Genomic DNA, 24670 nt, shown 5'->3' with positions numbered 1-24670 from the left:
AAGATGCATTCTATCCCCCACCCTTTTCTTAATATATATCAACGATTTGCTTGGAACCACTGTCAATCCAATCTACAGCTTTGCGGACGATAGCACATTTATTTCCACATTTAAGTCCGCCAAACCAACGACAGCCGCAAGTTCTCAGAATCTTTGGCAGCAACAAGTAGCTTCAACCAACAACGATATTAGAGCAATCTTGGAGTGGAGCGGTAACAATCTGGCCAATTTTAACGCTAAAAAAACGCAGGCTGCAGTATTTACGATGGAGACTAACCTTGGTGGCCCGGAGCTGGTTATGGCAGGAAAAACATTGCCAATGAAATCATCTTTACATCTTCTAGGAGTCGAGGTCACCAACAGTGTGTCCTGGCATGACCACGTTGCCGAGGTCTCCAGGGCGGCTTCCAAGAAACTCGGAGTGCTTTTCAAAACGAAAAAATTGTATATACCAGAACAGCTGCTGACTCTTTATAAGGCTCAAATACGCCCTTCCCTCGAGTATTGCTCGCATGTCTGGAGCTCTGCACCCAAGCATAATTTAAACCTGCTGGATTCTATACAGAAGAGAGCTATTCGTCTTATCGACAAACCAGAACTGACAAAGAGTCTGGATAGTCTGGAGCACAGGAGAAAGGTGGCTGATCTCTGTTTATTCTACCGGTATTATCACGGTAAGTGCTCCTCTCAGTTGGCAGGCCTGAATCCACCCAGGGTTGTTCCGGTAAGAAGGACGCGTCTAGTAGTTGCGGCTCATCAACATCGAGTCCACCTGCCTACCCCAAGGACGTCGCTGTATCGGGACTCATTCATCTGGAGAACGTCTTCTTTGTGAAACGGGCTTCCACCTCACATATTTGCCGACGCATACAACCTACAGCGTTTCAAGATAAATGCCCACAAATATCTTCGCGCAAGCACCACTCCAAGAGTGACATAGGACTTTCCTCTTGTGCTTGTGTTTTCCATTAAAAAAAAAAAAGATATACTTGGATAAGATATATTTGTAAAATATACTGAGATTTTTTTAGCGGTACAGCCAGCATCTCGTACCAAGAAGAAAGCTAGGTTATGTAGATTTACTTGAACTAAAATATGCTAAATTTGTGTTATAAATGATGAATTGTATATTTGTATATTCAATTTATTATATTACATATTAGTTAACTAAAAGAAACATATTCCTGTAGTGTAATATATGCACTAAACATTTGTAGTGTGCTTTTATTTTATCTAAAGTTCATTTTAAAAATATATTTATTTAGAATTAAAAAAATTAGGTTCCTTATAAAAAATGCGTTTTTAGGCAATATTCTGGAATCTGGCAATATGTTCGCTATATCTGGTACTAAGTGCTGTGCACACATATTCTTCGCCATCTCTTGGTGGATAATTTTACAAATTTGATTATTTTTTGTTAGAAATTTTTTTAAAACTCAAAACAATACACCTTAAGGAATTATCGCACACTTATAAATAAATAATGAGAAAGGCATAAAAACGAAAAAAATATTTAAAAACAAATTTCCTATACCTAGAAATTACCGAGATCAAATTCGCTACAATTAACCGCCCTCTAAATATGTATTATTACCGCCCGAGATTCTATAATATTCAAACCTTAGGACTCTATAATAATATATAAATTATTTAACAAGAGCGTCATGAAATCCGTTATTAGAGTTACATTATATAAAGGGATCACTGAGTGATATGGTCTTTATTTATTATTAGATCAAAATGCAAGTTAGATTTGTAGTTGGCTCATCAGTTAAGGGCGAGAAAAAGGTAGTATTAATAACTCTTATAAAATATATGAAATAGGAAGTGATAAAAGCAATTCGTCATAATTATTCAGAAATTCTATTACTGAATATAAGTCGCTATTAAAGCAAATTTTAATTTCTTGTGCAATTTTAAATTTGAAACTCATTTTCAGACAAGGATCCCATGGCGTAAAGCAATCGCAACAACCGAAACGGTCCTAAAGATAACCGGAATTTGGCCCCAAGAAGTGAAGAGCTACTGGAGCTCCATCAGACTCTTCGTATTCATTACCTTATCATTGATATTCGACATTACCATCATTGTAGAACTGAGAAACTTAATGAGAACACAAGATTATGAGGCTTTATCGACCCACTTGTCCACTTTTGGCCTGTATATCGGATACTCCATTAAAATTTTAATTTTCCAGTTTAAAAAGAAGAATTTCCTTAACATGCTTAGCATAATAGATCTGCCAATTTTCGAAGATTACCCTCCTCGAATGGAAAAGTATAAGACGGACTGTATTTCCATGTCAAACGGTATTGCCAACTTTTACATAAGTTGTGTGGCCATAAGTGTTTTTATGTATTTAAATAAACCGTTATATACCGATGCATCATTGCCCATAAGCTTCTCCTATGATCTAAACTCCTTGACTTATGTGCTTATATTAGCATTACAATGCTTCGGGAATTATTACTTAGTAATGATTGGCATAAGCTTTGACATGATTATTATTGGATTAATTAATATTGCTACTGCTCAGCTTGATATACTGGGGGATACGATTGTGGGATTTAGAGCAAAAAATTTTAAATGCATAAAGGAGGAGGAACATGCGTTTTTTAAGCAGTGCGTTAAAAGACATCAAACAATTATAAGGTATTAAAGTTTATATTTTATGATTTTTTTTAAAATATAATTTCGTTTTCAAATAGATTTGTTAATGAAACGGAGAACATTTTTACGTTTATTTTTTTGACTCAGTGTCTTTCCAGTGTTACGTCCATATGTAATGGGGCTTTTCAGTTGACTCACACGGTAAGTATTTATTTTGAAGTAAAAATTGGAAATTAATTGTTTTTTTTCTAGGGAAAACTTTGGAGTATTCATTTTATTTTTAATTGCGCATTTGCTTTCGATGTCCTTTTTGAAATCGGTATTTGCTGTTGGTTTGCAGGACTGCTTACAATTAAGGTATACAGACAGATATCCAAAAGAAAAATTAAATAAAATATATATCATAAAAAACTAACTACAACCCTGTCGTTTCTGTGTACGAGGGCGGGTCAATAAGTCCGAGACTTTTTAGACAAAAGACAGGTTTTATATAAAAAGTTATTTTATTTTTCAACATAGTCTCCTTTGAGTTCTATACACTTAGTCCAACGTTTCTCCAATTTTTTTATCCCTTCGGAAAAATATGATTTGTCGAGGTCATCATAATAGGCATTTGTTTGACAGATGATTTCGTCGTTGGAGTCAAATCTCTTCTCAGCCATTTCTTTAAGTTTGGGAATAGGAAATAGTCACTGGGGGCTAAATCTGGAGAATAGGACGGATGAGGAAGTAATTCGTAACCTAATTCATGGATTTTTGCCATGGAAACTGCAGATGTGCATTGTCCTGGTGGAAAAGAACTTTTTGTTTGGCCAAATGTGGTCTTTTTTAATTTAATTAAATATAATTTTTTTTTGTGGGTTTTTAGAGCTTAGAAGTGGCTGATGCATGTTACAACTATACCTGGTTAAATTCTCCAGCCAGTACTAAAAAACTATTGCTGATTATTCTAATGAGAAGTCAAAGGCCTTTGTATATTACCGCCGGGAAATATGCTAGATTATCAATGACATCATTTTTAATGGTATGTACAGGGTGTCCCAAATTCGAGGGTGACCAATGGGATCTCGGAAACCGTAAGAGTTACAGGGTCGGTTAAATGGAGGAAAAACTGTTTTTAGTTTTCCGATATCTCTTTAAATAAAGTCGGTAGAAGGTAAAAACAATTTTGACCAATTTCGGTTTTTTTTCGGATAACTCCGGAAGTATCCGGAATTTTAAAATTTGTTAAACGTCATTTTATTAAGCTCCAAATTGCGCAACTTTGCCTCCATTTAACCGACCCTGTACCTCTTATGGTTTCCGAAATCTCAATGGTCACCCGCGAATCTGGGACACCCTGTACAGAGTGATTCAGTAATATTTTCATAGAAAAATGGCTGCTTTCTGATGGGCGCCATCTTGGACCAAAAATCATATAGAAGAAGTGGGGTTAAGATTAGTAGGGCACTATTTTATTTTAATAGTATAAGAGAGAAAAGTGTTTTTTTCCAAGATAGAGCTCATACGCCATTGCGATCTATTTTTTTAGGTTTTGAAGACCGCCTACTCTTACTTCGCCTTAATGCAGAGCCTTTACGATAAAAAGAATAGCCAGTAAATGCTTTCTGAAGAAAAATACGAAGAAGTACCAACGTGTTGCACCCTAGTTTTTCTTTATCTTACACATTGTTATTCACATAAATCTGTCTTTGCCTCACACCTATGAAACACCTTCTACCTGCCACTTGCCCAGGTGCCCTTAACCTTTTCACTGTCAAAAAAATTAAATTTTCGGTATACTGTCAATTTTTGTTTTTATTCATTTGCATTAATATCTTTTGTGATTATGTTGTTTTAATAAATAAGAACTTATTTATGAATATAGAATTTCGAGAAAAGAAGAAATAAACCGTAAGTACCCCACACTCATTTATAGCTATGTATATAAACTTGAGCTTTTATTACCAGTTTTTTTGGATTACTGTTTATCTATTTATATTTATTTTTTGAATAGAAGATGAATGAGAATGAAGCAGAATATGCCCAAAGCTTCTTCGGAAGTCATCGAGACTACGAAGAGTATTACGACCAAGAGTTCGTTGTGTCTGATCCTCCTCCTCCTTTGCACGTTCCAAATGCTCAAATCTACTTAAACGTATAAACTCATGATTTTTTTTGCAATAAACCTTTCTCACTAATTTCTATATATCTTTTCTAGGATTCTGCGCATGTAAATCAGAGATACGAAGGAGATACCAATTTCAATGAAAATGCACAATATCAAGACTACATGGGACATTCGTCAGGAAATAATCAGTGAGTGCACAATTTTAGCCTATTTACGTAATGATTAGAAGGTATGAAGTCACAAGTCCCGGCCAATAGCAGCTCGATATTTATCAGTAACAGATGGCAACTAAAGAGACAAATGACAAGTTTAATATTGACAAATGACAGACGACGTTTCGTTTTTAAAACTTCAAATCTTAAACGCTAGATACCATGACATTCAATGCCGATGCTCAGCTGCGTATACAGCGAGTCGAAAATCGTGAAGCACGAACGTTTCGCCATCACTCTCTCTGTCTCTTTTGCGCTTATGTAACTCAGTATTATGTAAAAATGTCAGCCTGCTTTCCCGAGATTATGTTGTTATTTTGTTTTTGTGAACGCATTAAATGATGCGCACTAGTACCTGTTGAACGTCCTGAATTCTAGAGTTTATGTATAAACCATAGATGAATTCTTCTTGTTGATAGGAAAGCTTCATGCGACGTCATTGAACCGGCCACTGAATGTCACGCCCTCTGAATGTCGAGGAGTGGTACTAACCGCAAGCCAAAATGAATTTGTGACGTCATCATAGCGAGAAATTTGAAACTCAAATGTGGCGCTAAATTTAAATTTCACTGTACTATATCGTATGCTTGAAATTAGTGAGACATGTGGTCTTTCGAAAACTAATTAATTAAAAAAAGTCATGTATCACCGGCAAAAACCACCTTTATTAAACTTACCAAAGTCAGGTTTTTACAGCATACTGTAGCTTACTACCCTATAGGGAAGAAACAAATGCTGAAAATAAACCGAATCATCTAGTTTAACTTTCCCTAATCATTTCTAGGTATTACTGTGACCCACTGCCACAATATAACCAAAATTATGCTACATCAGCCCAACAGAATTACAATATACAACTTAAAAAATATTATCGGAACATGTGCCCCAACTATCCAACATTCCCTGTTCAGACAGCCCAAGAAACCAGCTCATTAGAAGTGGAAACTTCCTTGAATAATTACCCCAGTGAGTCCCAAAATAATTATCAGTGCACTTACCATCGAATGCAGGATAATACAACCAGCATGGGAAAAAGTTATAAGCCTGAGGATAATGTTGAATATTACAATAAGAATTATTGGCCTCAAGAAACTTCTAAAATTCCAAAGCCTAGGAAATATCCTGTTACAGTAAAAATGCCTAAGTATAAACTAATTTAGGTAATAAAAAATAATTTGTGATGAAAATATATACTTTTTTAAGGTATATTAATAAAAACCATTGCTCTCCACAACTGAATAAACGCCCTTCAGCCCTTAGTCTCCCTGTGGTAACCCAGCAGGATCCATCAGTTGTCAAACGAAGAAGCAGGACAAATCAAGTGAGAAAACTGCAAGACTGTAGGTCACAAAATTGAATTAATATATGGTTTTTAGAATGTAAAGAAAAATTACAAACCCTACCAGTCACCCACAGTTCCCCCTTATGACCCTAATACGTATTCCGCTCACAAAATGAACTCACAAGGTGACATCAAAACTTATGAACCCCAAGTGTTTGATCAAGTTTTAGATTCATTCGAACACTTGACTAATAACCCTCAAAACGAAAACGCGGATGAGCTCAAAGTCAAGCAGTTTTCCAAATTTTTAAAACCAAGGGTAACGAGGTCACTTTATCCTGATAATTTTTTTTGTCTTATTAAATGTACTTATAAGGTTCCCCAGTCTATTAAAATGAAGCAAGACAAGTTTGGTGCCTTAAAGACAAGAAGTGTACAGCCCAAACTGAAGCTCAGCCTGGACAAACTGCTGAATAGACTGCAAAAGTGTGAGATTAGTGAGAGCAATGAAGTTTCCGAGAAGTCCAGCCATGATGATGTACAACAGTCCAGTCAAGTGAAAAGTGAGAGTAGTAGTAAAAATAAGGACACAAAGGTAATAGAAGTTAGTACTATAAAAAAAAGAGTATATAGTTGAGTTTTGGTAAAGAGAAACTTTTAGGTTAGGGAATTATTATTTAATGATTACTAGTTAACTTTAACTAAAAAAAATATTGAACTCAAGGTTCCCGCAAGATCATTTATCTCTGATTCTTAATTTTTTTTCAGTCTCTGCTGATCTGAAAACAACTGAACATTCAGAGAATAATATGTGGCGATGATTTGAATATTCCTAGAACATTTACTAAATGTCTTTTTCTTGTTACTAAAATTAGTGACACTTGTTGAATGTCAATTGTCACGTGTTCTTCTTTTTCTAGTTACTATACTTGGTGGAGATTTCAGCCAGTGGGTTATATCTTATTTTGCCCTCAGTGTGCCTCCGCAGTCGCAGTCTGACCCATCTACAAAAGTCATCATGTCACCCCTTTTCTTAATTCATCCTAGAACATTTAACTCCGTAAATTCGCAGTTTTATGTCATTTCACTGCTCTTCTTCACAATCTTATGTCACTTCTGGAAAGATCACTTTGTAATAGGGTACTGAAGTATTGCCTGTATGTTCACTCGATTGGACAAAATGTTCTGCTAATTCGGTGTATACAAATGAAATAAAACATTCACGTTCAAAGAACAACATAAGAAGTTGAAAAGAAGAAAGAAGAAGAAAAATAATTCATAGTCCCCTGTAATATATCATTGAGTTGTGCTTGTTCTTCTAAAGACTGTCTTTTAGTGTTTGAATTAGTCCAGTTTAGGGTTTCTCGTCTTCTCTTTAATTAATGTAAAGCCAGATCCCATCCTCCATGATTGCTGGTGGGTTCTTATTTCTCCAGTATAAATGTTCCATAAAATCTTCCAAGGTTGTTACATCTCTGAGAGCCAACTTTGTAAGGGTCCATTTGGTGCAGGGCCAGTTTCTTTAGTGGATGACTGTTTGGCATACTCCTAAATAAATATTCGAGGTCGTTTTGTTCAATTTGTAGCCATTGCTTTTGCATACAATTCAGCGACTCTTCACTTGCCTGGAACACGAGCCCTAGATTTAAAACACGCTTTTTCAATATATCCCAAACATGCTCGATAGGATTTAATTCAGGAAATTGCACAGGCCTTCGTATCAGTTAATAGGTATCAGTAAAAATAATTTGATGAAGATATATATTACCTACATAGAATTAGGCTCAAGTCATTTAAGTTGTATTAAGCAAGTACACCTCGCGGCACATCTAGCACAAAATCTAAGTGTGATCTTACGAAAATATACGGTAAGTAGGGTGTTGTAATAGGGTAACCATTACACTGTCATAGTTTTCCATATATTGTTAAATACGTTTCTATTTTCCAGAAAAAGTGTCAGTCTTGCCTTTATTATTATATCGAATGTCTCTTCTGAGCATGATACTAGTACAATTGCTCTATATGAGGTATGATTATCAATATTTTCTCTCTATTTCTTAATAGATACAACAATTTGAGTTCTCCAGTACTCGGGTATTTTTCTCCTAAGAGGATTCGTTCAGTTAGCGTTATTTGGTCTACAATGTCTTCTTCTGAAGGTTTTGTCACATGCCCTACCTCTGTTGCGTGTTATTTGCGTTAAGATATAGGAAACGTTTATGTATGAAATTATTGGGAAAGAAACGCTCTTTCTTAGCCCAAACCACTTTTAAGAATAATTTTGCTTCTTCGTTAAATTAATCAACACAATAATCAAAATTAAAAAAATATTCTTAGTGGCTTCTAACTTGGGCTCACAAATGTTATAGGCATTCCTTGTCAACTCAAAAAATTTGAATGCTATCTAAAGAAACTTTAACTTTGGAAGATTCAAATATTGCTCGTATACCTCTACTCTACTCTATTCTACTATAGGTAACAAGCTTCAACTATGAAAACATATCAAGAAAATGCTCCCCCAGACCATCCGAAGGCCCTAAATCCGCACCATCTGACGCAAAAATCCCACAAAAGCAAGAGGATCAACAATTGGATATAATTTATGGGGCCCTGGAAAAAAATACCAAATGTCGTACTATAAGACCCATGGACGACCATTGCGCCTTAGATCTACATAGATCCAAGAGTTACATCGTCGACTTGATCGATAGAGCACTTAGTAAAGAGCTTGGAACGGTTCCTAGAGGATCTGTAAGGATTTTGTTCATTATAGGCAATGTAGGGTTTACTTTTTGTGTAGGACAAGGGATAATATATTTTCAGGTTCATTATGACATAAGCCCGCATAAGGCAATAGCGACCATAAGCAGACATCGTCAAAATACTAATACAAATCACAAAGGGTTAAGTTACGAAGTGACTGCTCGATTGGCAGAGTCGGTTATATCCAGCGCGACTGCGCCAACTCCGGTGAAACCCGAACTGGCCAATCAGATCGCTGAAAGGAGCCTTAGTGATAACCAAATCGTTACCGAACAAATGAGTAAGATATGAAATTTGTATGATTACAACGTGATTGTATAACATTACTCTTTTAAGGTGAAGAATCTTATATAAAGCAATTGAAACAGCTCAGGTGGGGCCACATAAGGCATATTCAGCACGAGGTGAAAAAACTGGCCGATTTGGAAGAGTTTTTGGAAAAATGCGGTGAAATTGAGTACTAAATTCTAGTGTTGTCTCGAACTGTTTTTTTTTTAATTCTATACAAACTGGGCAAATAAAATTGTGCTTTTATCTTAATGGAGTTTATTTTCGGCAGGTCTTAAACTAAAAATAAGTTACCACTACAATAAAAGTAATAAAATATTGTTAACTGCATTGATATAATAGGAAACTTCTTATAAGTTTATCATCATGTTGTGTCTAAGGAACAAAATTGCAGCTTAGGTTCGACAGAAATGATAATTATCATTTTTTGTTTTTTCAGAATTCCCCGTTTAAGTCCTCGGCTCCTATTGCCTTCAACAAAATCCTGATGTAGACCTTAGTTCATTAGTTTCACTACTAGAGGGTGCTTTTCTATCGCCCTCTATAGGCTTTTACACTCAAAGTTTTGACAGACGTCACTTGTCAATATCAAGTAAAAAGTGCTGTCTCAGGTGATAGACTTTAATAACAAAATTGGGATTGGTTAAGTTTGGTTAATGGAGAGTAGCCCTATATGTTTTTCTAGGTCTGAGTTTTTGGGAAATATATTTAAGTTATTTGGCTCTATAGATTTTTGATAGCCTCTCTCTTGACAGATGTCAGTGTCAACATGTATGATATCAAAAACAAAAGTAAGGACACAAAGTCACGGTCTCATCCAATCTATATAATTTCTCAAAAAAGCTTAAAAGCTACACATGTTTCGCTCCTGTCGGAGCATCATCAGGCCTAGACCTACACAGATCACATTACAACTCCGTACAGTTGTAATGTGATCTGTGTAGGTATAGGCCTGATGATGCTCCGACAGGAGCGAAACATGTGTAGCTTTTAAGCTTTTTTGAGAAATTATATAGATTGGATGAGACCGTGACTTTGTGTCCTTACTTTTGTTTTTGTTTTCGTTTGGTCTCTTAGATAAAAATGGATGATACGTTTATATGTATGATATCTCCGAATGCTACCCTCTAATAGTTCAATTAATATTTCCTTGATTAATGAAAAGTAGCTTAACCCAGTTTTTCCGAGTCTATTATAGGTTTTTGGAAATCTTAGTTTAAACCAGTTACCTTTAATATACCTTTCATCTGACATGACGACAGATGTCAATGTCAAATAGAATCTATCATGTGACACTTGCGCCTACTTCACTACATTTTAATGGTAAAATTAAATTTCTTAATGGATAAGCGTATTTAAGTTACTCTTTTTTTATTTCTTATAACTTTTAAGCAATCTTCATTTAAGCTAGTTGACTTTAAACATAATCTCAGATTTTGATAGGCGTCACTTGTCATTCTTGCCAATCTTAAATAGAATACATACTGAAATATGACGTCAATGACAGTTGACAGAAAACAAAAGTAATAGAAAGGATCGTGGCATGTGATACAGCGTTTTAAATTTACAGAATATGTGTTAATATAGATTCAAAACAAAATGGCCACTTGTTAATATGGAACGTCCTTTTTCCACATTAGTGTTCTATTGTCCTCTATAGGCACTTTCACACTTAAGGTTTTGACAGACGTCACTTGTCAATAGAGTGTGCTCTATGGCAAAATTATATCCTGGATCTTTTATCGGTTTTATTAAGCGCTACCTGGCTCTAAATGTAATCATGATTCTACAAGCTCTTGACAGATGTCAATGTCAAATAGAGTAGCCTATGTGTGATGTAATTGAATATTAGACTTTAATTGTAAAATTAAGATTTCTGAATCGGTTAATGGTAAGTATCCCAATAAGTTTGTCTGTGTCTTTTATCAGTTTTTAGAAATATCAGTTTACTGTACTTAGAATTTTCTGGTTGACTGTAAATATAACCTTGACCTTATTTGATACCTTGTTGACAGATGTCAATGTCAAATAGAATGTGCTATATATGACGTCATTTAATGCTAAATTTTAATAGCTAGGTTAAGATTTATTTAAGTGATAACGGATATAAAATAGAATCTGCCTTGTAACACTTCATTACATTTTAATCGCAAAACTAAGTTTTTTAATGTAGGAGATTACACTCTTTGTCTCTGTAACTTTTAAGAAATCTTTATATTAGCCAGTTAGTACTAAACATAACCTTAGATTTTAACAGACGTCACTTGTGATTCCAGCCAATGTCAAATAGAAAACGTATTGAAATATGACGTCGACTGTCAATGAAAAAACCGACCGGAAAAGTTTTTGGAAAAATGCGTGAAATTGAGCACTAAATTCTAGTAATGTCTCGTAGTTTTTTTTTTAATTTTGTATAATCTGGGCAAATAAAATTGTGCTTTTGACGTAATTTAATTTATTTTGGCAGGTACATTTCAGATCTTAAACTAACAATAAGTTACTACTATAATAAAACTAATAAAACATTACTAATTGCTTGTAAGAAACTACCTATAAGTTAAGTGTCGCTTATTATTTTTTTTGTTTCTTTTATAGCTTTTGAGAAATCTTCTTTGAACTACTCTGCTTCCATTGCTCCCAAGAAAATTCAAATTTGACTTTAGTTACCTCATGGTTTCGCTAATAGAGAGTGCTTTTCTACTGTCCTCTATAGGCACTTTCACACTCAAGGATTTGACAGACGTCACTTGTCAATCATGATTCTACAGACTCTTGACAGATGTCAATGTCAAATAGAGTAGGTTATGTGTGATGTAATTGAATATTAGACTTTAATTGTATAATTAAGATTTCTGAATCGGATAATGGTAAGTATCCCAATCAGTTTGTCTAAGTCTTTTATCGGCTTTTGGAAATATCGGTTTACTGTACTTACTTAGATTTATCTGGTTGACTGTAAATATAACCTTGACCTTACAGCCCGTTGACATGTCAATGTCAAATTTCTAGGTTAACATTTATTAAAGTGGTTAATGGAGAGAAGTTTAATCAGTTTTTCTAAGTCTTTTATCGGTTTTTGGAGATCTGAATTGAAACCACTTGACTCTAAACATAACCTTAGGTTTTGTCACTTGTCTTTTGTGTCAATGTCAAATAGAACACGTACTGAAATATGACGCCAATGACAGTTGCCCTTTTAAAATGACGTATCTTGGAAAACAAAATTAATGGATAGGGGGGCATGGCATGCAATACAACGTTTTAAATTTGCATTACATGAGTTATAAAATACAATATAACTGCACATTAATTCGGACTATTTTTTTTCATTTAATTTTTCAAAGATGGCGGCTATTTTCACAGGTTAAACTACTCTAGGCCAGACTCAAACTTCTCCCTTTTCAAACAATAAATCTTCCATCGTTTGACACCCTTAATATCATATTATCCCCATGAGGGCTCTGGACTAGCAAATCCTTCTGTCCGACAACCATCATCCCCTCCCACGGGTCTTTTTTCAAAAATTTAAAATTCTGCACGATTTTCTTTTTGGGTATTTTTTGAATGTACGACTGATATTTTGTCACTTTTGGTCGTACGGTCGTAGTAGTAGAGATAGCTTTCTGGACCTCCGTAGTTAAATCCCTTGGATCTATCACTATGGTGAAGGGCTGGGGTAGAGTATACAGCCATTGTTCACCTCTTTTAGGAATTCTCTGGATATAATTAGTTTTCTTGGATACTGGAGACTTTGTTGTTAATATTTTAATAACAGGAGAGTTACGGTAAGGTTTTAAGATCTCGTTTTGCATACTGTCATATTCTTCTGAAGTTTCACCAGTCACTGAAGGAGTTTCAGTAGAATAAGGCGCACCCACTTTTTCATCAACTACTGTAGATAATGATGGAGAAGTTGCAGGAGAGACATCAGAAGTTTTAACCGTGGAAGACGTAGAAGCTAATGTCGATACTACTGTAGATAATGATGGAGCAATTGTCGGTTGATTTGAATCAGTTGTTTCACTAGAAGCTTTAATGATAGAAGATGTAGAATAGGTGCTAGAATCCTCTACTACTAATGTCGTTGCTTCTGTAGAGTATGATAAAGTAGTTGTATCGTGATTTACATCAGTTAATTCAATAGGAGCATCTGCTACTGTTGATACTACTGTAGGTAATGATGAATCAGTTGTGGGTTGATTTGAATCAGTCGTTTTACTAGAAGCTTCAAGGTTAGAAGATGTTGAATAAGTGCTAAATTCTTTAAATAATGTTGTTGTTACTGTGGGCAATGAAGTAGCAATTGTAGGGTGATCTGAGCCAGTCATTTTGGTAAAAGTTTCAACTTTAGAAGGCGTGGACAATGTGCTTGAAATATCTGCTGCTGTATTAGAGGAAGTAGTAGTAGTTTGAATCTTAGAAGTAGTTTTTAAAACATCATTTGGACCAGTAACAATTTTACTTGTTTTATTGACATTTTCTGGTGGATCTATTTGCTCTAGAGTGAAACGAACTCTTGTAGTTCTCTGTGTCATTTCACTAGAGTTCTCCTGTTTAGTTTCAATGTTTAAAGTCGTTTTTGGGGCAGGTCTGATCCATAGAAGATCAGCGAAGCTCCTTGGCGAATAACTTTGCACAAAAGGCAAAATATTGGATCTGGTGTAGTTCTGGAATTGATTCAGTGCCCTTGAAAAGCTATCAGGGATGTTTTGTAATACATTCGCGACCGTTTCTATCAACGTAGGCTCCGGTCCCGGTTTACTGGAGCCAGTTATGGAATTTTCCTGGTTTTGTCGTTTGTTTTTCCCATTTTGTCCGTAATCTACTCTTATATTGAACCTTTTATTCGGGTCTGGAAAAATAGGGTTAATATCGCTAAAGGTGGTTGTTAGAGTGACACCTGAAAGGAAAGAAAGAATAAGAGATAGCATACATACAATTGGTTATAAGAAATACTAAGGTACAAGAAGGAAGAAAAAGTAGATTTGGAAAATTAGTAGCTAAGTGAAACAGAGATGGCGGTATAGAATAAGTGACTTTTGATAAGTGTGTGATTGTCTAAAGAATCAGTTTTGTCAAAAAGTGAGTACGCCATTTTGTTGTCAGAAATCTTGTTCATTTTTACAGTGTTATCAAAGATAATAATGAAATTGTGTTTACTGTATGTAATGAACCAAGTAATGTTTACGATCGTAATGAAATAATGCTTGTCGTCCTTAATGATGCCAACTTCGTAATGAATATTTACTTTTAAGATGATAGAGGCTGTAGCAGAGATATGACTTGCAGTAGAGATAAAAAACAACAAAACAAGTATCAACTTTTTTCCAATTTATAGACATGAAAAACTCATTTCAGTCCCAAGAATTGTTTACGATCGTAATGAAATTATGCTTGTCGGATGTAATGACTCCAACTACGTAATGAACTTCCAATTTTAGGATGACCGAGGCTATAACAGAGACATGACAGACGGTAGAGAAGAAGAACAACAAAACAAGTATGATTTTTTTTCTTATTTATAGATATATAGAACCCATTACAGTTCTAAGTATTATTTACGATCGTAATGATCCCAATTATAATACGTAATGAACATTGAATTCTAAAATGACCTACGGAGTAATAGAAACGTCGCATGCGGTAGAAAAGGAGGAAACAAAAAAATTAAGCATGGTATATGTGATAGAGACGAAAAAGCATTATTCCAAGATGATAGAGGCAGTAATCGCTAGATTTATGACACGCAGGCAGAAAAGGACAAAAGCATATAAAAATTACGTTAATCATATTTTTTCTGAAACAAAATGGCGGCCAAACATACAAATATATAAAGCTCCAGTATATAGAGTTAAAGAAAGAGAATCTGGGTGAAAAAAATAAATTCAAAAATCAACATTTCTTACCCTATATTTTGTGCAATTAAACTTTAGTTTAAATAATAATTTAATAAATTACACCTTCAAAAACAATTTACATATATGTATAGATAACTAAAACAAGAAAACACGTATTTTTTGTCCCTTTTACTCCCGCAAAGGAATATACTTAACCCCAACATCGTTTTCATCGAACACAGGCAGGTTAACATAAATAGCCTTTTTCTTAATATTACCATAAAGCTTTTTCTTATTTATAACCTTACTTTCGGTAATAACAGCCACATTGCTGGACTCTGATGGCACACTATCGTCCAAAACGTCGTTGTTCGACTTCTGTGACTTCTTGATGATCCTTTGGATGTGCGTATAGGGGGTAGTCAGCACCTCGTCAGTAGATAATCGATTGAAACCATTAGCAATAGAGATACTTCTTTGCTGAATGTTACTGGGTGCATCCGGAGATTTAGACTCAGCAGTTTTCTGGATCTCCTGGTCTTCCTCATAGTGTAAAGGGACGTACTTGGGTTCCCCACGTTGTCCTATGAAGTCCGAAATGAACCTGGGGGTGTAGGTGCTTACTAAGGGCAAAAAGGTTTCTCTCGCGTATTTTTCTGCTTGTTCGAACATTCGGGCCAGACGTTGGGGTAGAAATTGTACGGTGGTGACTATGGCGTCCAAGGGGTTCGGGTTATTCGATGGGTTTCGGGATCTTTCGTATCTAAAATGGTTAAAAAAAAAACAGGATTTAATTGGCTCTTCGAGCCGGATATTTAGTCATTAAGGTTTTGGGATTTTTTAAAACTTAAGTTCTAGAGTGGATTTTTTTTAAATAATTTTTTGCTCTTTCATGAATATATTTTTTTAAATAAATTGATAATTGTTTTATAAAACGGAATAAGTCGTAATATAAGCGTAGTCTGTTTTTTTTTTAATTTCCAGGCATTTCAAGTCACTTTTTCAATAAAATTTAGCTTCTTTCAGGCATTTGGGAGCATATTTATAAGAGGGAAGCTCTTAAGGAGGAACTCTTCTTTTTGGGAGTTTTCGCACGACCTCGGGACTCCGGCAGACAAAAGTGCTTATAACTTTGATTCTATTTGGGCTAGAGAATTGATCTTTACTTTTTTATAATCTAGATATTTAGAGCTTCAAGCTGATTATTGACAAATTTTCATTTGTTTTTTTTTTAAGACTAGGACGCCTTCAAAGTCAAACAATTTTTTTTTCCAATTTTTTCAATGAGAATTCGATACAGGTCGCAACGGTTCTTTGAATGTTATGAAATCTAACAGATCGATTAGAGTTCATGAGGACCTTATCTGTATAGTTTTTGGTTATTCTCAGTATACGGGAAGTATTTTTTTTTAACGCTCAAAGTTTCAGACATGTGTGAAATTCTAGCCCCTCTGACGGTTTATCGGTGCCTTTTCGGATAAAATGACTCACAGAAGATAGGTGCGGCTCATCGAGAGGTTTAATTTTTATTAAGAACTTTTTTTTTAAAAATGTTTTTTTTTTGGGAGAAAAATTAAAAAAACCTTTAAAAATTGACTTTTTTTAGTTTTTTCTTTGTGAAATTTTTATGAAGAAAAATTTAAAAAAATATCGTTTGGATTAATTAAACCTGCACTCTTTCTGAATAAAACGGCGGATTAAGTTTAACGCTGTCATTTATACAGGGTGAGCAGTGCTCATTTAAAAATACCCTTTTTCACACTTTTTTTTTTTTAGCCTTAATAACTTGTTAGTGGCGCCCCCTAGAGCCAAATAGTTTATGGGCTGTTTGTAGCGTGTGATAAGCAGAATGTTTTGCAATTACAACCGTACTTTTAAGCAAAACCGTTTTTGAGTTATGAATTTTTTTAAATTTTTTGACTTTGAAAATTAATTGTACGCACCCGGTATGTGATAGAAAAACCAAAACCAATCGAGCAGATGCGTCATTCATTTTACTATAACATACTAAAATTTCATGTTTTCGCTATTTTTACAAGTACCCTAAAAGTAATTTTTTTTTCAAAAAAGTCCCAAGCACGAAAAATCGCTAAAAATCTACCCACACAAGAGCTGCTACTATCGAGCCACCCACCCACGGTCGGCGTCTCCATGGCAACGAAAACGGCGATTTTCGCCGAAAAAATACCCTTTTTATAATCGAAATTTAACTACTAAAACCGATTGGTATCGGTCCAGAATTGATGTTAAACTGTTCCTAAGGCTTTAAACTATTTTTCCGTGTACAAATCATAAGGTAAAAACCTTTTTTTATACCCGAAATCATCGTCTGAAAATGGTCTATTTTGACGTCTACGCCCGATTTTAATGCCGACTTTTACGGCGGTTTTGACAACATGGCGTCAACGTGGATAAATCGGCTCGGACTTGCTTCGTAATTTCATTAATAAAATGCTTAAAATGGCTCAGAACTTCCTGAAATTGATACGGAATTATTCAAGAGACTCTGAAGAATCCGAATATGTGCATATCTTTTACCAAATCGTGTTCTTTTAGCCGTGATAATTCGCAACGTTTTGACGTTTTAGCATTTTCCGTGTATTATTATAATATTCATGCGACACAGTGGGTCTATACAAGGCATTTTGCTAGACAAAAATTACAACACAGTGGGTCCTAATGATAAAAAAAAAATCTAATCGGGATTTAATGGATATTATTATTTTATGTGTGACAACCAAAATTTTTTTCCTATGGGTCCGATTTGATTGATATTTATGGTATCTGGGGTTGATTTAGGAAATAATTATTGATTTTTAACAAAGTTTAAAAATATTATAGTCACGTGACAATCAGAACTTTTTTCCTATGGGTCTGATTTTATTCAAATTTGGTATTTGGAGTTTATTTAGGAAATAATTATTGGTTTTTAACAACTATTAAAATATTGAATGTTAGGGTTACGTGACTATTAAAAGTGTTTTCCTATGGGTCCGATTGGATTGAAATTTGGTATTTGGGGTGTATTGATGAAATTATGATTGGTTTGGATCAAATTTTTAAATTATTGAGTTTTAAAGTCACGTGACTATCAAAACGTTTTTCCTATGGGTCCGGATGGAATGAAATTTTTGGTATTTGGAATTTATTTAGGAAATAAATATTGATTATTAACAAATTTTTTAAATATTGAGTTTTGAGGTCACGTGACTATTAAAACTTTATTCCTATGGGTCTGATTTCAGTAAAACTAAGTAAGAAATAAAATATAACGCGGTGAGTAGCGTTGTCGAAGCAACTGCTCAAGAATCTTCAATGGTTATTTCGACTTGAATTGTATTTAAAAAACTTTCTACTGATCAAAATTAAGGAAAATTTCTACTGGTCTCAACTGATCAATTAATATGTTTCTCTGTATCAGGTAGTTTAAGTAAAAGTTCATTTTTTCAGGCATTTTATGCTAGTTTTCCTCAGGTCTAGGTAGTTCTTCTCGGTATTTGGTGCCATTTTTTTCTTCCTGGTATTTCAAGCCAATTTCCTACCTTGGGCAAGTACCGTAGAATGGCCTGCTAGATCTCCCGATCTTACCCCTTTGGATTTTTTTATGGGGTCATCTAAAACCCGAAGTCTTTGCCACAAAGCCTGACTCTCTTCAAGATCTTCGAAATAGAATTGTTAACGAATGTCACACAAGCAAACATCATATATTATTATCGTCAAATACGGGGTGTTTGGCGGAGAGCTAGCCAAACTTGGTAGGCATATAGATAGGCTCAGATAAAAGATATTTTCTTAATAAACTTGTGTTCTAAAAGTCTCGGGTTTTTTATATCATTGATTTTGTGTTATTTTCAGGATTTTCAAAAAATTATGCCTTTTGACATCTTTAATTTTTTTCAGCATATTTTTCACGTTTTTTTTTTACATTTGTATTTAGTCTGTAATGTATCCTGAATCTAAAAAAATCAATATCAAGTACAAATAATACCGAAATAATTCGTTATGAGCTCAAAAAGGTAATGCAAGTAGCAAAAAAAGTTATGAAAGGTAACTTTAACTTGACGCAAAAAAAAATGTATCATTATCGCCACAATGGCTGCATACACTACCGAAGAATACGCTCATATTGTCTTTGCTTATGGAAGAGCCAATGGTAATACGCGAGAAGCACAAAGAATTTATGAGGAGTAATACCCCAATAGGCGTGTGCCCCACCACAACACTTTTGCTAACACTTTTCGTCGATTAAGGGAAACAGGCAATCTAAATTTTCAAGAACCGAGGATCAATCGGAGGCAATATGATGTTGCTGTAGATGAAAACGTAATTCGCGCATTCGATGAGGATCCCACCACTAGTACAAGGAAAGTAGCTACAGATCTGAACATTTCTACATGGAAAGCATGGTCAGTTGTCAAGGCAGAAGGAAGGCATCCTTTCCATTACACCCCAGTGCAAGATAACTTCATACTACATCAACAACTTAATTCCGCAATTTTTACTGGCATCGTGATACTCTATTCTAGGTCTTCTACAAGCCGACTATGAGCGACGGGTACAATTTTGCCGCTTTTTGGTTCACGCAGACGTTGAAAACGGACACTTTTTAAAAAGCATCTTATGGACAGATGAATCACACGTGCGGGGATATTTAACCAACATAATTTACATTATTGGGAAAACAAAAACGTAAATCCGCATTTGACCAGAGCCAAGTCTTTCCAAACAAGATTCAGTGTTAATGTTTGGGCAGGTGTGATTGGGAGACACCTCATCGGTCCACACTACTTGCCGAGAAACCTCAACGGGGACAATTGCTTTTTTTACAAAATGATCTCCCACAATTATTGGCTGATATACCCATATTTAATGAAGACGGGCCAATCGTCTTCCAGAATGACGGATGTCCTGCACACTATCGGGTCGCCGCTAGAGAATTTCTGGACAATACTTTTCCTAATTCGTGGATCGGAAGAGCAGGTCCCATCGCATGGCCTCCATGGTCCCCTGATTTAACCCCTTTCGATTTTTACCTATGGGGACGTGCGAAAGAACTCGTGTACGAGGTGGAAATTGACAATCTAGACCACTTAATTCAAATAATTAATGCCGCTTTTCTAACCGTCAGAGAAGAGATGCGACTTCGCCTTACGACAGTAGAAATGCGACGGCGATGTAGGGCATGTATAAGAGCCAGGGGAGCACAGCTTTAATAAAATTTGTAATTTTGAAATAAATACACCACAAATATCAATTTTATCAATTTTGAGTAAACAGTATTATTAAATTAAATATATATTTTCTGCAAAAACATTGTTTTTTATCAATACAACCCTTACCCCCCCCTCCCACCCCAAACATTTGCCCAGTAAGAAATTCTTTTGAAAAATCACCGTTTTTCGTCCATATTACTCAATCCAATAGCATTGTTTCTGTAATAAATATTTTTTAATATACGTATATATAATTTTGACATAGAGGAATGGTATTTAGTGAGTCGGGGTTGGAAAAAGCCTTAACCTCACACTATCCCGGGGTGTCTGTTTGCATATTTTTTTTAACCTCTCTTAAAAAAAAATGATGGTAAGTATGTTTGAGGCAATTCCAAAGAACAAACGTTTGGCGTAACTTTGGTGTCTTCAATAAAAAAAAAAGGAAGAAAAAGAAAAAAATAAACAAAATAAGACCGACAAAAAGTGCGACAGGAGGGACTAAATGATTCAACTCATCAGACAAACAAAGCTCATCAAGACAATCAAACACCAGACGAGAAAGAGAGATTTGAAAATTGATACACAGATTCTTCAGTTAACTTGATTGAACACCTATTTCAGCGTTTTTCAAAAAATAGTCAAAATTTTAAGAAAAAATTTGTTTTATGAAAATTTTCAATACTTTACACGTCCATAACCAAAAAGTTCTTAAATAATTTCACTGTACACCTATACTAAGTTTAAAAAAAAATCCTATATGAGCGCCTGGAATAAAAAAAAAACAACTTATCTACAATCCTACAACTCGAATAAACTTTTGATGGTCACTGGAATTTGCCGATTTCCGTCTCTCTTTAACTCGTTTTAAACTGAACCCTTGTTAATCGTCGACGAGCAAACCAGTGCATGTCAACTTTTTTTTTAATGAAATATTCAATTCAAATATGATAGTAAGAAAAATTGATTCATAAAATAATTTTAAAAAAATCTCATTAAATGATTTTTAATGGAAAACTTATGGGTTTAATAGTAATAAAAATCTTACACGACCGCGTGTTTTAAAAAAGCAGAAGAAAGTCATAGACTTTATCCGTATACATTTGTGAAAAGAATATTGCATACAGTTGAACAATTTCTGAAGAGAAAGAAGAATAAACGTTTGGCTCAACTGCATCTAAGGAATCAATAATTTCTTCCAGGCAGTTGACGTCCTTAAAAAAAAGGAGAAGAAAAGAAACGTTTGGCTTAATTGCCTGTAAGGAATCATTAATTTCTCCCAGGCATTTGATATCTCTACAAAAGAAGAAGAAGAGAAGAAACATTTAGCTCAAAAGAAATCAATAATTTCTTCCAGATATTTGACGTACTTAAAAAAGAAGAACAAGAGAAGAAACATTTGACTCAAAGGAAATCAATAATTTCTTCCAGGTATTTGACGCTCTAAAAAACGAATGACACTGAATTTACGTGTTGGTACAGAAATCACAAAACTAATAAATATGAAGAAAATTAAGTGCCCTATAATCTCTAAAATAACTTTCCTAAAAATAGATACATCAAACTATAACTTTACGAATATTATTAATACTGTCCTTCTGGTAGCACTACCTATTATTATTAAACAACATCATAACCAATGTGCGCCACCTATTGTCATTAAGAAATATCTTAGATTTTAGGTAGGATCGCGGCATCAGTGACTAAAAAATGAACTAAAAATATTTCTCCTGTAAGCTCCATATAAGAAATTGTTCTAGGAGGGATATGTTTTTTGGTTCCAAGATTCTTTACCTTTTTTCCAAGATGGCGCTCAAATTTTTGAAATTAATATAATCATTTTAAAAGCTATTTAAGAACCATTTACTGCATCGATAGACTCATAGGTACTTACCCAACAGCTGGATCCCTTAACGACTTGGAATCTTCAGGTTTCCTACGAGTGTCTCCAGGCCTATCTTCACCCTTCAACAGCTCTTCTTCTCTTTTTATGGTCTTCTCCGTACTTTTGTCTACACTCTTCACAGTTGTAGGCCCTAATATAGGTTCAGAAATCTCAGATTTGGACTTGGAAGATTCTACGTGTGCCCTGCCATTTTTCGTAGGTTGGGGCTTCAAAATAGGCTCCACCACTTCCCTATTGAGAGCATCAGTATTTTTATTGATTTTGTCCGCTTTTATCACTCGACTGTTGAAGGCACGACTGGATTCCGCTTCTACATCATCCAGACTATTGGTACTTTCTGGAAATAAAACAGATTAACAGATGAAGAAATATTGGTAAGCTTCTTACCTTCTTTGCTATTTAGATACCCGACATGCACGTTCTCAGCCTTGTCCAGCTTAATCTCCTCTTCACTATCAGAAGAGTCAGTTTTATGGATGTCACAGTCTCTGGGGTACAGTGGTAAGATTGCGGGCTTTCCAGATTCCAGGATAAAGTTCTTTTTGCATACCGAGGATCTGAAATTATTAATTTGTGTATTTGTTTATTGACTAAAGGAGTAGCTTATACATTTTTCCAAAGCTGTCCATCAGCATGACCTTATCGATTTTCCACTGGCTAAGGCCAGAAGATAGCCAGCCACTGTAGGCTGTATAAAGCACCTCGATCTTGATTGGTTGGGACAAAAGGGGATGAAGTACCACTATTTTCGATACAGGTTCACCCAGTTTTAGTTCCTCGTCTTCTTTTCTATATTTTGCAAAAGTATTGTTAAGCCTGTTTAGGTGTTTTATATGTTTAAGTACCTGGTAAGTAGAAAAGATTCGTTTAAGTAAGAGTCTCCCACTAGAGTCACTTGGATTTTTCCGTAACTCTTCACTGGTAAAGGACTCGGTGACGTTTCTATTCTGACTAGATACTGATGGGCTACAAACATAATTCATTAAATTGAAGACTGTAACAAATTTATAGTAAGTGAGGAAGTGTTTCTTCAGAAATTATGTTTTTGTTACTTTTAGAGGCAGTTAATGAACCTTTTTATCGATTTCTTGTTAAAAAAGTCAGTTTTTTAAAGGTTTTACATAATCTTTCAGGTTGGTAACTCTCACTTAATTGGTCCTTCGAATCGGATTTTAAAATAAAATCTTTTTAATAATAAATAAAGACAGCCATACCATTATTGTTTAGTATATAATAGTTTACTAATATGGTGTACTGGAGGTGGTAACTTACCACAAAACGGCTCTTCTTCTCTGGTAATCAGATACAGCTGACCCCTTCCTTTCGACCTATCGGCATAATACCCCATATTGCCACACTTACTATATAAACAAAACACTGTAAACTTATACACTCTGGTAATGGCTAAAATATTACCTGTCTCCACTACAAGGAAAACACTTTCCCGCCAAAAAGTTATCGTAAGTATCACACGGGAAAGCGGGAAAATGACATCGAGGAGAGACTGAATCGATAAAAAATTTCGTGGCTCTCCTGTGATTGCACAACGATCTGCCCTCCACAGCGGGAGCTAAAATTAAAAAAGTTCATTTAACATACCCCAAAAATCCATGTAAAACTTACACCAAATGATATCGCTAACAGCCCCAACGAACAAATGACTACAGCCCTTCTGCATACGACCTCCGTTAGGATAAAAGTCCACGTGTCCCATTGGCTGGGATGATCCCAGACCACCCAGAATCAGATTTTCACCGTTACTATGAATGACGTCAACAAATCCCGCGTCGGTTTCATCCAGTCTGGCACGGGTGTCTTGGGATTCAAATAAAGGACCGGCGGGGTCCAAACCTACCAATATAAAGAGATACTTTTAACAGTTCAGTGAACTTAGTTCATGTATTGATGTGTTCACTATTAGATGGCGCCACAGATTGCACATTCTTGCAGGGTCTCACCTGTAATCCTGCTAAGATTCCCCAAATCAGCCCCGGCAAATCCCGCAATATGTGCACCCAAACTGAAACCAATAAGGTGGGTGTTTAATAGGGATAACCCGTTTTTCTCCACTAAACCCCTCAGGAGCAAAGAGACTTGTTTGCCAACTAAACGGGTGTTCGCCGAGGCTTTTACGTAGTTGGGTAGGGCCGCCCCGTTGGACCAATCCACGCATATCGTGTTCACTTCTTCCTGAAAATTGTCGTTGTTAAGAGAAGAAAAGTGAATTTTGAATAAGAGTATTCACCACAGCCATCAAAGCACTTCGGATTTCGTAGGCCCAAATGTAGCCGCAGTCGCTGCCGAAGCCGTGGACCAACACTTTGGTGGGTAGGCTTCGATTGAAGCCACTTTTGGCCCACTCGAATGCCTCGTCCATTTTTTCGAATGGTACTTCTGTCGGGACCGAACCACTTCTTCTTTGTCTGTTTCTAGAAAAAAAATTGTAAATGAT

The 24670-nt window shown here is 35.3% G+C and overlaps 3 protein-coding genes across 3 annotated transcripts in view; 2 read left to right on the top strand and 1 right to left on the bottom strand.

Annotated features, from left to right (window-relative positions):
- Positions 1-1740: 1740 nt before the first annotated feature.
- On the top strand, positions 1741-4250 carry LOC126734217 (odorant receptor Or2-like). The gene is made up of 6 exons (XM_050437753.1): positions 1741-1788; positions 1940-2652; positions 2709-2811; positions 2863-2967; positions 3479-3634; positions 4142-4250. Exons 1-6 carry the CDS (start codon positions 1741-1743, stop codon positions 4208-4210), a joined length of 1194 nt encoding a protein of 397 aa, XP_050293710.1. The 3' UTR covers positions 4211-4250.
- Positions 4251-4350: 100 nt separating this feature from the next.
- LOC126734440 (uncharacterized) lies at positions 4351-9517 on the top strand. The gene is made up of 10 exons (XM_050438082.1): positions 4351-4503; positions 4607-4747; positions 4811-4908; positions 5717-6076; positions 6136-6253; positions 6309-6533; positions 6591-6809; positions 8690-8965; positions 9038-9257; positions 9314-9517. The coding sequence occupies exons 2-10, from the start codon at positions 4610-4612 to the stop codon at positions 9439-9441; spliced, it is 1782 nt and encodes a 593-aa protein (XP_050294039.1). The 5' UTR covers positions 4351-4503; positions 4607-4609; the 3' UTR covers positions 9442-9517.
- Positions 9518-11703: 2186 nt separating this feature from the next.
- The window catches only part of LOC126733886 (uncharacterized), a 55433-nt gene continuing 42466 nt past the window's right edge, over positions 11704-24670 (bottom strand). Inside the window, exons 5-15 of the mRNA XM_050437318.1 lie at positions 24464-24647; positions 24177-24408; positions 23842-24069; positions 23635-23788; positions 23491-23579; positions 23064-23184; positions 22828-23007; positions 22606-22775; positions 22207-22555; positions 15411-15865; positions 11704-14165 (exon numbers count right to left, since the gene is read on the bottom strand). Of these exons, the coding sequence (XP_050293275.1) occupies positions 12667-14165; positions 15411-15865; positions 22207-22555; positions 22606-22775; positions 22828-23007; positions 23064-23184; positions 23491-23579; positions 23635-23788; positions 23842-24069; positions 24177-24408; positions 24464-24647 (3661 nt within the window). The 3' untranslated portion in view covers positions 11704-12666. The remainder of the gene's footprint in view (positions 14166-15410; positions 15866-22206; positions 22556-22605; positions 22776-22827; positions 23008-23063; positions 23185-23490; positions 23580-23634; positions 23789-23841; positions 24070-24176; positions 24409-24463; positions 24648-24670) is intronic.

Source organism: Anthonomus grandis, chromosome 3 (genome assembly GCF_022605725.1).
Source record: "Anthonomus grandis grandis chromosome 3, icAntGran1.3, whole genome shotgun sequence".
Taxonomy (NCBI): domain Eukaryota; kingdom Metazoa; phylum Arthropoda; class Insecta; order Coleoptera; family Curculionidae; genus Anthonomus; species Anthonomus grandis.
Note: the sequence above shows the minus strand (reverse complement) of the source record. Positions and strands in the feature narration are given on the sequence as shown.

What these genes read in the sequence shown, in the direction of transcription:
- LOC126734217 (XM_050437753.1), top strand. Translation starts at nt 1,741, where the DNA reads ATGCAAGTTAGATTTGTAGTTGGCTCATCAGTTAAGGGCGAGAAAAAG. An exon ending in CAGTTAAGGGCGAGAAAAAG is followed by an intron (nt 1,789 to 1,939) that starts GTAGTATTAATA and finishes ACTCATTTTCAG; the next exon opens with ACAAGGATCCCATGGCGTAA. An exon ending in CTTTTCAGTTGACTCACACG is followed by an intron (nt 2,812 to 2,862) that starts GTAAGTATTTAT and finishes TTTTTTTTCTAG; the next exon opens with GGAAAACTTTGGAGTATTCA.
- LOC126734440 (XM_050438082.1), top strand. Translation starts at nt 4,610, where the DNA reads ATGAATGAGAATGAAGCAGAATATGCCCAAAGCTTCTTCGGAAGTCAT. An exon ending in GTAAAAATAAGGACACAAAG is followed by an intron (nt 6,810 to 8,689) that starts GTAATAGAAGTT and finishes ATTCTACTATAG; the next exon opens with GTAACAAGCTTCAACTATGA. An exon ending in AATCGTTACCGAACAAATGA is followed by an intron (nt 9,258 to 9,313) that starts GTAAGATATGAA and finishes TACTCTTTTAAG; the next exon opens with GTGAAGAATCTTATATAAAG.